General features: G+C 46.0%; 3 protein-coding genes and 3 non-coding genes across 7 annotated transcripts; 4 read left to right on the top strand and 2 right to left on the bottom strand.

Moving 5' to 3' along the window:
- The first annotated feature begins 900 nt into the window (after window positions 1-900).
- Window positions 901-1,801, top strand: LOC108160768 (threonine-rich protein). The gene is made up of 2 exons (XM_017294969.2): window positions 901-1,536; window positions 1,619-1,801. The coding sequence occupies exons 1-2, from the start codon at window positions 945-947 to the stop codon at window positions 1,723-1,725; spliced, it is 699 nt and encodes a 232-aa protein (XP_017150458.1). The 5' UTR covers window positions 901-944; the 3' UTR covers window positions 1,726-1,801.
- On the bottom strand, window positions 1,757-4,200 carry LOC108160767 (SET and MYND domain-containing protein 4). Its single transcript, XM_017294968.2, has 6 exons — window positions 3,796-4,200; window positions 3,664-3,727; window positions 3,470-3,601; window positions 3,056-3,403; window positions 2,757-2,999; window positions 1,757-2,705 (listed from the first exon to the last, which is right to left on the bottom strand). The coding sequence occupies exons 1-6, from the start codon at window positions 4,118-4,120 to the stop codon at window positions 1,835-1,837; spliced, it is 1,983 nt and encodes a 660-aa protein (XP_017150457.1). The 5' UTR covers window positions 4,121-4,200; the 3' UTR covers window positions 1,757-1,834.
- Window positions 4,201-4,587: 387 nt separating this feature from the next.
- Trnat-ugu lies at window positions 4,588-4,659 on the top strand. Its single transcript has one exon. It is a non-coding gene; the product is annotated as a tRNA-Thr (tRNA).
- A 300-nt stretch (window positions 4,660-4,959) lies between these two features.
- Trnat-ugu lies at window positions 4,960-5,031 on the bottom strand. The gene has a single exon. It is a non-coding gene; the product is annotated as a tRNA-Thr (tRNA).
- Window positions 5,032-7,375: 2,344 nt separating this feature from the next.
- LOC117187681 lies at window positions 7,376-8,541 on the top strand. 2 transcript variants are annotated; one of them, XM_033390355.1, is made up of 3 exons: window positions 7,376-7,585; window positions 7,654-7,701; window positions 7,762-8,541. In XM_033390355.1, the coding sequence occupies exons 1-3, from the start codon at window positions 7,482-7,484 to the stop codon at window positions 8,375-8,377; spliced, it is 768 nt and encodes a 255-aa protein (XP_033246246.1). In that variant the 5' UTR covers window positions 7,376-7,481; the 3' UTR covers window positions 8,378-8,541. The 2 variants fall into 2 exon arrangements, with proteins under 2 accessions (XP_033246246.1, XP_033246247.1); XM_033390356.1 differs by having other exon boundaries at window positions 7,378-7,585; window positions 7,659-8,540.
- Window positions 8,542-11,183: 2,642 nt separating this feature from the next.
- Trnat-ugu lies at window positions 11,184-11,255 on the top strand. The gene has a single exon. It is a non-coding gene; the product is annotated as a tRNA-Thr (tRNA).
- The last annotated feature ends 1,950 nt before the right edge of the window (window positions 11,256-13,205 follow it).

Below are 13,205 nucleotides of genomic sequence, written 5' to 3'. Positions count from 1 at the left end.
GATGTTTGGTTTTTTGCCATTCAGGGGAATCTCGATTATCAATTGGAATCGGTTGTTTGTTCTTACAGTAACCACTCGAATAGAATATATTAATGTATTGAGACGATTTCATCGTGAGAATCATCACTCCTTATTATTTTTAAGTTTTAGTCTGGGGTTCTCCCACTTGCAATGACGGAAATCGATGAATATTTTCAAAATGATCCATATCATCCAATCTTATCACCAAGCTGCTGGGTTTCCCCAAGCCCTGCTTATTTATTCTGGCGTAAGCAAGTTCAGTTCACAAAAAGTTATGGTTTTACTGGTTATGGAGAAGCAAATCTGTTTATTGACTAATGCATTACCGAATTCCCTTGGCATTGCTAGTATTGAGTCAATAGCAAAAGCTTTGTACGTCATCGCTCGCCTCCATCGACATCGGCATCGACATCTCGTCTGTTCCCTTGATTGACTTTATGCGGGTTACAGTGCCAGCGAAAACGAAAACGATTAAAACGAACACCAAAGTGTTACAAGGTGGGTTGCGCACGCGTGCTCAGCCACCCGCAAGCAATTTGTGCGCTTCACAATTGTCAATTTCACCTCAAGTTCTGATAAGCAATTGCCAGGCTACACTGAAAGAAATAGATGCGTGACATGCGTCACCAGATACCACCCACGTGTGAGGTACTTCTGAATCACATCCGTTCTATACAAGTGGCATTCAATAAGCATTCAAGTTTCATTAAATGGGTCAAAGTGCTCGTCATCCTAATTGCCCGTTGCGCCTGGCAGTGTTCTCTTATCAGCGACTCGAGCTGCCCTCAGCACTCGTAATTTTCGCTGTTGTCTACTCATTACGGAGGGCCAAGCAAGCTCCGACTGAAGCTACCTTAGCTCAGAGGGTCTGACGATCAGTTTCAGTTGAATGCAATCAGCTCACGACAACACAACGCGCTCAAATGCAGTTGACGCTTGAATTTCCGGTTTCGCTGGGGCTTCTGCTGGTGCTCTTAGCTGGTGCTCATGCACAGGATATAAGGCCCGAGTTCCCAGTGGATTTTCCACGGCCCACTGAAGAAGGTACGACTGGAGTAGTCACAGAAGAACCTACGACGCCCAGTCCTACAGGAGATGATACGACTGCAGCACCCACAGAAGAAGCTACGAGTGCAGGATCCCCAGAAGAAGCTGCGACTCCAGCATCCACTGAAAATGCTATGAGTGCAGGATCCACAGAAGAACCTACAACCACAAAAAATGATCAGATCACAACAACGACAACAGAAGCTCCCAGAACCACAACGACATCAGAAGCTCCTAAAACCACAACGACAACAGAAGCTCCCAAAACAACAACGACTACAGAAGCTCCTAAAACAACAACGACTACAGAAGCACATCCTCCGACTTATATACCACCATACGCACCACCCACAATCAGCAATCGACCTACTTCCACCACCAAAAATCCTTGGATCTTGAACGAGCCGGCTGAGAGATGCTATCTGAGAGATCAGAGGGATTACGGCTATCGGAACGGGGGATGTGGACGTAAGTATCTTGTCCAGATTAAATATTGAGAGAGAGTGGGTTTGAGGTCATTTTTTCACTCTGTTTGCGTTTCAATTTGCAGCTTGGGGCTGGCGGTCGACGATAAGCTGCTATCGCTGCTGCTACTTCGCCCACCGCAATGTGGCCGGGTGCAGTAAAATCCATCGTGGGCGCTGTGGCTACTACTAGGGGAAACCCTAAGGAAACATCTGCTGTAACATTTCGAGTAAAACACGTTTGTAATAAACATTTCGAACAGAAATAGTAATCAAAGTAATTGAGGGGCAGCAGCTTCGAATCAATCCAGATTGTACACATTGCCTAGGTTGAGGAAGCAGTCCTTCAGATGCTGCTGGCTCTCACAGAAATCGGGGAACGGTGGGGCCAGCACATCGTACATGATTCGGATTAGGTCGATGAACTTTTGCAGCGCCTTGGCATAGTCCCCGGTCTCGTAGAGCCGTTTGCCTGTGCGTGTCATCATTTCCGTGTCCTGCATTACCTTGAGTCCCTTCAGGATATTGGTCACCTCACCGCAGGTCACGCACTTGACCATAAAGTCATTGCAGCTGGGGGGCACCTCGATTACGGCCGCACAATTGTTAGGTGCCTCGCAGCGGAAACGGATCACGTCCCGGGGCAGGTCCTCGAACAGGGGCCAGTTGTCGATGCAAGCATCGCAGCAGCACTCGAACCAGTACAACTCCTTCATCTTGGCCTGGCGCTCCTCACGCTTATCCTGCGTGTAGATCGGTCCGTAGTTCTCGTTAATGGGGAGGCCTGCCTCGATGGGCCGCACACTATTGATGTGGATCGTGGTGCCCCGGAAGTAGCGCACGACTCCGGGATCGCACGAATGATTGAACAGGGCCAAAGTTGGATAGATGGCGCCGCCAATGAAGATGGATTTCTCCCTGCCCGTCGAGCTGAACTTGTGCAGTTCCGCCACCTCGTGGGTGTTGAATTGGATGAACTGCAGACTGCGCAGCACCAGTGAGCAAATGGCCAGAACCTGATCCGGCTTGGGTTCGGGGCCAAAGTAGCCAGAAGCCTGCAGGCACTTGGTCAGGAATCGGGCCATCAGAACGTGCTGGAAGAAGTTCGACGGCGGGCGCTTGTTCTGATGCCGTTCCAGCTGGGCCACGCGCCGGAAATCGTCCTTGGGGAGACTGAGAAGGCTTTCGAATTTAAGTCCGTTGTTAAATGCACATTGGACTCACCTTAGCAGCTCCTCTGGCGAGAGTTCCTTATCAATAGTGGGCTTCAATTGCAGAAAGTATTCCATGGGCTTGCTGGCAAAGATCCTCAGCGCAATGTGATTGTTGATGGAGGCACCCGATCGCCAAATGGTGGGCACGATGCCACACTCATATTTATGGTACTTCTTGGCAGCTTCGTCCCGACACTGTTCCGAGCAGTATATGACATCGGCACAGCGAGGACAAGCCACAGGAACCACACTCCTGGAGGGGAATACATGTAATCAGAAGATCTCTATTAGCTTCTCCAACCATCTCACCGCACAAAGCAGTTCTCGCAATGGCTCTTGGCGAATTTCTCCAGTAGGACGGACACAAACGGCCGCTCGACGAGCAGCTCCTCGCCGGCCTTCACATCCGCAGCGGCCCGGGCAAAGCGTCCCTCCTGCGGGCTGCGATCAATCCTCACCAGGGGACTCACATACTCCTTCTCCGCCGGCAGAGCTGTAGCCTGGTCGAGGGTGATCTTCTGCTTCTGTTGCTTGGCCGCCTGCTTAGCCGTGCGAGGATCTTGCAGCAGCATTTTGATCATAGTCATGGCATCCAGATTTAGTTTGGATTTCTTGTCGGATGTGAGTGCGGAGTCGTCCATGGCTGTAATGCACTTTCTAGGTGAAAGGTAAATGTGAATGGTAGAGTGGGGCATAGCAGGCCAGCTGATAGTTTGAGCTCACTTGAAGGCTTCAATCGTATGGGGATAGTCCTTGAGGGCCATGTGGCATCGAGCGCGTCGCTCGTACAGCTTGTAGATCAAATCCTTGGGGTAGCCCAGGTCGATGGCTCTTCGGATATCGATCAGGCACTCCCTGGAAATAAGTCAGAATAATTCTCTTACCTGTGGAGAAGTCCACATTTTCTATAACCTTACTTATATTTCTGCATGTGGTACAGAGTGGCAGACCGATTGGCCAGCACAATACGGATCTCAGCAACTGTTCGATACCAGAAACACGCACATATGTATTACAATTAATTTTAAACCATTTTAGGAACATCTCACCATTCTCATTAGGCAATGACATATAGCTCCTGGTATAGAGCACCATTGCCTCCAGCCATTTCTTCCCCTTGAAGGCAGCCGTGGCCCGTTCCTTGATCTCCGTGGCCAGGGGGGCACTCTTGCCATCGAATTCCGGTCTCACCAGCAGGTTGGCATCCCCTGCCTGCACCCAGGCCAGCTGATCCACATAGGCCACGCGCTCCTCGTCTTCGCTAAATCCAGATAGCTTGGATATATCCGTTTCGCAGGTGGCTCCGGCCTGCTCTTTGAGCTTCAGATAGTATTCGGCAAAGAAGCCCATCTTCTGGCTGAGTGGAGTTTTCATTTTGACAGTTTTTAGAGTCACAAATTATGCAAGTTTTGAATAGTTTTTGGTATCAAAGTACTCCCGGCACAGAAGCTGTAGACAAACTGAATGTGAAAAGTCGGGAAAATGGGATGAGACGACGACAACGTGTGGTATAGAGACAGCATTTCGGCTTTTTATTAATAGACCAAAGAGAACGCAACCCAAATAAACAAAGAGCAGGAGGGGAGAGGAGAGAATAAGAGATCGCAGAGAGAAAGCATTCTAAGAGCGATCCTCGTTTGTTTACTAACAAATTGCCCGCCTAGACTCTAGAAACATCTAAAAAAAATAACCCCAATACGAGTATTAGTCAGCTATTAATAGGGCACAAAAACACTTTCAGAATTGATTAAAAGTTCTCTCCAATTTGGGGAAAAATAAGATAACCATCCAGCATAAATGCCTCCAAATGAACTGGGTTATATGGGGCGATCAGGTTGTTCGCCTCTTTAGCTCAGTGGTAGAGCACTGGTCTTGTAAACCAGGGGTCGTGAGTTCAATCCTCACAGGAGGCAAGAATTATCTACATTTTATGAATCTTTTCAAATATTTTGTAGATATATTTAATTTTTATTTAATCTATATTAACGACTCAAAAGCTACAAATTAAAGGTAAGATCACTTCAATTAGTCGAATGTTTGATTATATGTAGAATATGAATATGTGGTCGATCTACTGAGGACCGAAGGGAAAATATAATTTATAAAAACAGCATTCCAGATTTTCCATACAGTTTTTTTTATCTTAACATATAATATTTAAAAATTAAATATTTTAAAATATTAAAAAGAAATGTGTACAAATTTTTCGTAATTGCCTCCTGTGAGGATTGAACTCACGACCCCTGGTTTACAAGACCAGTGCTCTGCCACTGAGCTAAAGAGGCTTGAGTGACGCGCGTGGCAAAAGCAGTACATAAACATAGCGCCCTCTAGCTGTTGCGGCTGCTGTTGCCATCCGCGGGTTGTTCAAAAAGTTTCAATTACCTTCGTGAATTGAGTGCATGACAAAGTAAATTAATGTTTCGTTATCTGGGAATCGGCACTTGAGTTGAGCAGCTGTCTAGCCTCTTTGACTAATGAAGAAAAGTCGAAGTTCAATGAGAACGCTCCATTTGTGGGTGCTCGTTATTCCAAGAGGCAATTTGTTATGGGTAAATTGTAAGAAAATGTCGTGGGAAGTGGCAAGTTGTAACACTTAATTGGGCCGCTCCGGCTGTTAGTAACAGAATTCTGTTACACTAACATCTCAGAGCAGCGAAGGCACAACTGTACGAGTGCTTGCCCGTCGCCAGCAGCCAGCACATTCCACATGCATATGTATGTACATATCAAATTACCATAGTTCAGCCCTTTGGCATTTAAGCTGGATGCAAATCCGTTAAAGCGCCCAAAAAGAAAAGGTGAAATGCGTAAATTACAGTGTCAACATTACAACGCCCACTTTGCCCGTTCATTTGGTTTTTTTCGGGGTGGTGTCCCGCCGTGAAATGCATTATTATGCACAACGGAGTGGAAGCGAAACCCAAGCCGCACCTCAAGGGTGCATCATGTTGGTTACGGCTGTATGTAAATTTCCCTAAGCTGTTGAATGGCACTAGGAATGGGAGGAAGCGGAATCGAAATCGGAATCGGAATCGGCGTCCTCGCCCCGCTGTTGACTTCGGGCATTGTAACCCCCTTGGGACCGGGAAGCAATGCTAGAACTGGACATGACAGCGTGTCATCAGTCATCAATCATGGAAGGGTTGTCAGTCGCTTCTTGGTTTCTTTATTGTCTGCGTCCAAAACAATGTAATCATCAGGGCTTACAGCGGATTTGCGATCCCTCGCCGACAGCTGTCACTTGTAGTACAGTTGAGGCACTCCAAGGATGCCGCTCGTCCTGATTGAACATTGTCAATAAATGTAATCGCTTCGAGCCACTGCCACAGACGTCATTGGGCAATGTTTATGAGCTGTCATCCAGGCGCAAAATATTTATCACTCTCAGGGAGTCGCATCCTTGCGTCCTCAGCCACCCCTAATCATAGTGCATTGTGGCAGTGCAGTCCGGGAGGAGAGGACCCCAGGCAGGATACTGAATGCATTCCGTCCAGTACCTGACCCTTCGTCCGGCTCGGCACTCACTGGCAAATGTTAATGCAAATGCGAATGCAAATTCAGGCGGAATAAATGACCGGCCTCCCCCTCCCAGAGGGAGACCAGACCTCTTTGATTCATGTTCATTCAAGAGCCGACAGTTAATTACAGTTTATTTTGTTTTTTCCTCTACCCAGCCCATTCTATTCTTCGTACTCGCTTGTATGTATATTTCATTAAAACATCCGTTGCATTTGAGTTTTTGTTTGTTTTAATACCCTTCTGAAGGGTCGATACTACACAGAAGTAGTAGAGATGTCATTTGAAATGGTTTTCCCAACCCAAAACCTCCACCTTAGAAGGGCATCCATTATATGTAATATTTAAATTTCAATCCTTTCAAACCTCTTCTTATTTTGATAAGAGTACGAGTAATAAATGTCTTGAAAACTGGGAAGCAGACTGTGAAACAATTCTGAACTTATAAGGGACAGGGAAAGGGTATTTGTTCAGGCATCGACTAGTTCTATCTAGCCCTCTCTTTTGCCGTTGCCTTTTGTAGCTGTTTTCCGCTTTGCAATCTGCTTCCGTTTTGCTTCGCATTGCTTCGTGGGTATTTGCATTGTAATTCTGTTTGCATGGGCATTGCTACACCTAATGTAATGTCAACTCCATGTGCACTGAAAGCGCAACCAATTCAAAACTAACAACAATAAACCGAAATTAATTCGAGCAACTAAATTGTGTTTAAGCCAAACTGCACGCCTTCCTGTCTGTCTGTCTGTCTGTCTTTCTGTCAGTCTTGCATTCAGCAACAACAATTACAAAAAAGCAAATAATTATAAAAAATGTACCTCTAAGACAGCAGCCCCACCAGACCCCTTCCTGCTTTTCAAATGTTGGCCAAAATGTCACTAAGGTGGGCGACGAATTTGGCTGTTGACATTTTGAAAACGTCATAAATAATTTATAACAGCCATTTTTTTGCATTTTGGCCATTGTCTGAACGAGCAGTCTTGAAAATGGATTTTATAGATCTTGTACTTGATTGCTTTGATTTGATATATTTTTTTTTTCTGTCCCGACTCTTGGTATTGGCTTGCGACAATTTTTTGTTGTAGAAACTAATTTTGCCCGGTCGAAAAATATATTTTTACTCTGTCAAACTATAGTTTGACACATTTTATTAAATTAATAGTTGTCTTAATGTTAATGTTTCAATGTTTGAATGTGCTCGCTGCTCCCCTGAGGTTCCATGAGAAAAGCATCAGAAGAGAAGCAAATGACGCGCTCGGCCTACGATGTGCAACGGGACTTTGGTCTAAGCTGCGCCCTGCGCTCGGAAATCATTTGGGACTCGTACGTACATAGGATCATGCAATTGCACAGAACATCTTGATTACTCATGCTCTCCGCATTCCCCAAAGACTAGCCCCAGATCAGGCTGAAGTGCACGCGCTGCGCAATCAAACCACGTAAGAAATCAAAACCACATCCTTATTTGAACACTGTTACAGAGTTCGATTATCCTGCAGAAGAGTCGTTAGGCAAATCTCGCAGGAGTCCAGAAAGCTGCATAACGGCTCCGACGGAGGAATGTTTGATATTGTGCGCACCTTTAATGATATACCCTTCAAGGAGGCCTTGCTCAGCCTGCACAAGATCAATGCGCACCTTGCGCAAGGAGCTTCTATGGTCGGTGCCCTGGGCGCCACTGTGCTGCCCAATATTGTGAGCCTGGGCAGTGGGGGGCAGATGCGCCTGAATCTGGAAATGCTGGCCACTCAATTTGGCAGCAAGTTTGTGGAGCACATCAGCAGTCCGGGCAACCTCGCGGACGTGCTAGACGCTTTGGCCCGGTACTTTAGCGATAAGGCGGTGCAGCTTTTTATGGAAATGACGCGTACCTTTGTGGAACAGAATATCGACTCGATTGACCGCACCCTGAACACGTTCGTTTCCACAGAGACGGTTCTCTATCGGATATTAATGCAATGCGTGCACTCCTATGATAATTTTGCTGTGGATTTCCAGGACATCTTGGACGTAATCTCCAAGTACTTCCACTCCCTGCAGCCGCTCGACGAGGGGAACTCCAGCAAATATAAATGTGCTGTCTGCAAGGGAACGTACTATATAAGTGCTTTGTGATTCCTTAAATTGTTTGGGTCTTTGTCTGTCTATAAATGGAAATGTGATCATAAGAAGAGTTTTATGTTTTATGTCGTTCACTGTAAAAGTGCCTTGTGAGATACGAATAATTGTCTTATTTTGGTCTTAAAAACTAAATACAAATCTTTTTAAATAAATGTAAATGTATGCAAATTAAAGTGTGCCACTTAATTAATTTGAGCCGATCGGATCGGAATTAAATAAATCAAGGTCTATGTTGATCAAAAAATCAAGTTTTGTTAGCAATTTGTGTTGTGTCCGGCTCTGTTTTGTATAGCGATCCCATTTAAATTTAATTTCAATGTAAACCACACCAAAGATAAGAGTGTTGTGTTTATTCAACACATTTGTGACCATAAATTGTGTCAATCTCTCGATTAGTCGAGGAAGTGATGATAAGTATTGGAATAAAGCATACATTTAATAGCATTTAGATGCAGATACAAATATACAAAGAAACCTTTGATTATCTATAATTAGTAGGTTGCCATTAGTCCCACAAATACATTAGGACAACGTGCGAATAAAATATTTTAACAAAACATTTCACTCAGCGCTCGTTCGATTGAGGTTTCGTGATTTTCTTAACCCACTTCTTCTTAGCCTTCACTTCCTTCTCCGCCAAAGGGAGGCATCAAATTTCCATTATTGAGTTGAGGAACTGCACAGCATTCATCAACTCTTTTCTTTGTACGAATACTTCCTTCAATGTCATTTTCCTCTGTGGTTCTACTTCCCATTTTCCTGATCAACCAATAACCCTCTTCTCCACATGTGGCGCCCCTTCTGCCTTGAACAGGAACTGTCACTGGGGGGTCAATAGAAGTGCACAAAAGCGATAATTTGATTTGATTTCCATTAGGGGTAGACGACGCATTGCGTGGAAAGCGCTTCAGACTGCAATCAAATCAGTTCAAATTAATTAAAAACTCGAAAGAAGCGAAAAGAAAGCAAAACACGAACGGAAAATGCACTGCAATGTGTGTACAAAGGCAACAAAACAATGGAAAGTGCTTCAGCTCAAGTGGAAAACAAAAGCTAAACGGGAAAAAGCAGACTGCCAGGCCAGGCCAGGCCAGGCCAGCCCAGCCACCATTCCCTTTCCTCCCTCTGAAAATCCCCCGATCAAAACCCCTTTTGAGGGGGTTGAAAATGCGAGTCTCGAGTGCGAGTGCGAGTGCAGCGGCGTCGGCGGCAACAGCAGCTGCACAGGGGAAGGGACAGGACAGAACAGCGACTGGATGTGGCACGTGGCGCAGGCGCAGTCGTCGCTGCAGGGCAAGGACCGGGGACCTGGCTGGCAAGCTGTTACATCACGCGGACTGTCCCTGTAATACAGTTACAACCTGAGATTGATGGGCCTGGCCAGACGAGAGAGATGAGCGACAGGGATGAGGAGTGACAGACTGTGATGAATTGGGCTGCCTGCCCCCCTGGCGGTACGAGTACGAGTATTCCCTCTCCCTATGCCATTTTTTGCCGTTCGATCTTTTTTCGGGATGCTAATGACGATCCTTTGGCTGTCGGCATGCATTAGCCTCATATTTCTATTCGGTATATCTGATTTTTTTGTTGCCCAGCAATTTTACACTAAATCAGGCAATTTTTTACCCAATTCTGCGATCCTTTGTTTCCATTTGACACTTTTCGGATAGATTGGCAAAAAAAAAAAACACGGGAAAAAATAACGTAGATACAAAAAGAGAGAATTAAGAGGTTTACGACGCATTGGAAATCGTTTTGCGGTTTATGTGTTCTCGTTTTAATGCGATTTAGAATTCCGGGTCATTTCTGGTAATTCCATTCTGGTCTATCCCTAGGGATCGGGATCCCTATACCTATCCCCAACAGAGTGACACATTACCAGCAGCTGTTAAAGTTCTACAGGCGCACAGCACGCGACAGTTGTTCGTGTCGGGCGCTCCCGCTCTTTCACGTTTTCTTCGACTTTCGTCCTGCTGTGCGCCTTGTGTGAAAACTCTGCAGTTTGGTGCGACATGAGGTCGTCCTAATCGATTGGGTATTTGGGTAGTTTCTGGAGGAAACTCCCGGCCAGAGACAGACAACGCTGCACTGCCGACCTGGCTCTAACTGAAGCGCAAAGATCGTTGATCCATTTTGCACGCACTGCTGCCTCGAAACTGAAATCGAACTGCACTCAACACTCGGGCACACGCAAGTAGACACACACACCAGCGGACATGCGTGCCAATCAAAATGATGATGTGAAAATATTTGTTCATTGGGCATGTCGTTTTCATTTCAGTCCTAATGGCTCCATCTCGCATCCCATCTCCCATCAACAGCTCTCGACTCTTGGCAACAGGTGAGCCCGGAGTCGGAGTCGGCCCCGGCCCGAAATTTCTTTGGCCCTAATTGTCATGGGCCACTGAAGCGCAACGCCCGAAAGCCGATCTTAATGTTGATTATCCGACGAATGTGTGTAATTTTTGTGAAATTAATATCCGGTCGGTCCGACCTTGGGTCTTCCATCTCTCCTTCCCCATACCAAACTCTCCTTCATCTTTGCCACAGCGTTTTCCTTTAATTATATTTAAAAGCATTTATCAGCCCGGAGACAACGGCCCAAAGAACAAGAACAACTGTGTCAACATATGTTCTCCCCTCGCCTCGCTTTTATTCACCGTCTGTCGCATGCTATCTTTTGTGTCGCAGATACTCGTACAAAAAGATACAAAATTAGTACATACATACTGCAAGCGCAGCTCTTGTTCGAAGACATTTGGCTGTTGAAATTCGCTTCTGGGACGCCCCCAAAATGTGGGCCTCTTTAGCTCAGTGGCAGAGCACTGGTCTTGTAAACCAGGGGTCGTGAGTTCAATCCTCACAGGAGGCATTTCCCAAGATTCCGCGCTCCCATACCATTACCATCATCACATGTATCTGATGATATCTCCCACTGGGTGGGAGTTGCGCGAGTGCTTTTTTGCACATGTTTGGCTAATGGATAGATAAGACACCTTCCGAAATCAATGTCTGTCAATGGGAGAGGATTAGTTATATTATGTATCCCTGCTATTGGATTCATAGAAGTGTCTTTGGAGATCGTTAAAGGTATTGAAAAGCGGCTGAAGCCCCCTCCGTTTAAAGATCCTTTGTGCTACCGTGACATTCTTCGCTTTATTCTCCAATCCTCTTCCTTCCGTCTGCTTCTTTATTACCTCTAGCTCATTCCAGTTGTCTGCTCCATCCACGGATCGAGTGGTGCACCTGTCCCACTAGTCGAAGGACTTGCAAGCGTTCCAAATATGCGCTCAAGTTCCGCTCTCATTCGTGCTCGGTTAATACCCAAATTGCAGTTAGTGACACAATTTATGTTGTCTCGCGATCTTAGAAATGCTCCATGGACACGCACACCTCCGGAGTGCGGAAGGGGAACGGGAACGGGAGCAGGGGAGAAGAGACACGAAACATGTCTCCAGGTAGCCGCAGAGCAGAGTGTTTTCTTTATGGCTTTTCATTTGTGGCATAAATTCAGTTTTAATTGAGGTTACAACTGGGCTACTTGTTCGGGGATCGAAATTCCATCCACTTGGCATAAATTACAGCATACAAACCCCGACCCCTCCCTCGCCTACCGCCAGAGTCGTCTCCGTTCTGTTTTCAAGTGCCACAAAAATGTTCGAATTTATTATGTTTGCTGTGGCCTTTGCCCCCGCAATCTCGTTCTGGGAATCCGAGAGTGGAAACCCAAAGCAGGTCGAGTTTTTCCAGGCACTTGCGGTCTTCTCTTTTTCCCTTTTTTGTTGATGTTTTCCTTCGCTTGGGATGGAAATGGAAAACCATAAAAAGTGTAGCCATGTATAACTGACAGCGACAAGTGATTTTCCTTTGTTTTCCCTCCACTTCTTCTTCTTTTTTATGGAGAGGAAGTGCTGTTTCTTTGGTTAAATTATTTTTGGCAGGCAGCAAATACCTCTTCGATTCGATTCTCCATTCTGGCTGGCCGACAAAGTCTCTTCTTTCTTTCGACCGCTGGAGAAACGAAAGACTGAAGCGACGAACGCTTATGGAAATGAGCTAACAGTTTTTGGTCTATTTTGTAATACGAGACCCATAGACCCCGGTCCAGCGGCACAACGGTAAAGCACATTTCACTCTCCAGCTTTTTGGTATACAATACTCGTATCCATATTTTTCGATGGGCTGGCCCGCACTTTTGTCGGGTTGTTTTGATTTATAGCCAGACGGTGCCGCACATTAGCTAATCGAAACGATATCAACTCGAAAAAGTTTCGCAATTAGTAGGGTCGTGTGGAATGGTGGGGTGTCGAGCACTTTAAGCGCGTGAGAGGCGCATGCGTAATCCTTTTTTTTCCTTTTTTTCATTTGTATAATTTTGATTTATGTGTGCTCTTGAATTTTGGTTGATGTGTTTCTATTTTGGGCAGCATTTAATGGATGGAAATACAATCAACGCCAGCAGCAACAGCAACCCCTACACACCACGATCCCACCCTATCATATCAGATCCCATCGTGTCCTATCCCTCGCACCGGGTGAAGGGGTTCTTCGGGATTGTTGTGATCATTTTAATTGACTTTGCGCACGAGCGCATTCACTGGAGCGTTGCACACTGTCGAGAGATAAGAGTGAGTGCACCACCATGTGTCCGCCTGGCGATGATGCAACTGGAGCGGCAGGCAAATGAGCAAGGCAATCCCAAAATGCCGCATTGCAGTCGTAAAAATCTCGGATGCTGCAGCAGCGCAACAGCGACAGCTGTCAAAATATCCAAGACACCCACAAGACTAGAGCAAGAGCCTAGGCGAGGCGAGGGAGTGGG

This window comes from Drosophila miranda, chromosome 3 (genome assembly GCF_003369915.1).
Source record: "Drosophila miranda strain MSH22 chromosome 3, D.miranda_PacBio2.1, whole genome shotgun sequence".
NCBI lineage: Eukaryota > Metazoa > Arthropoda > Insecta > Diptera > Drosophilidae > Drosophila > Drosophila miranda.
Note: the sequence above shows the minus strand (reverse complement) of the source record. Positions and strands in the feature narration are given on the sequence as shown.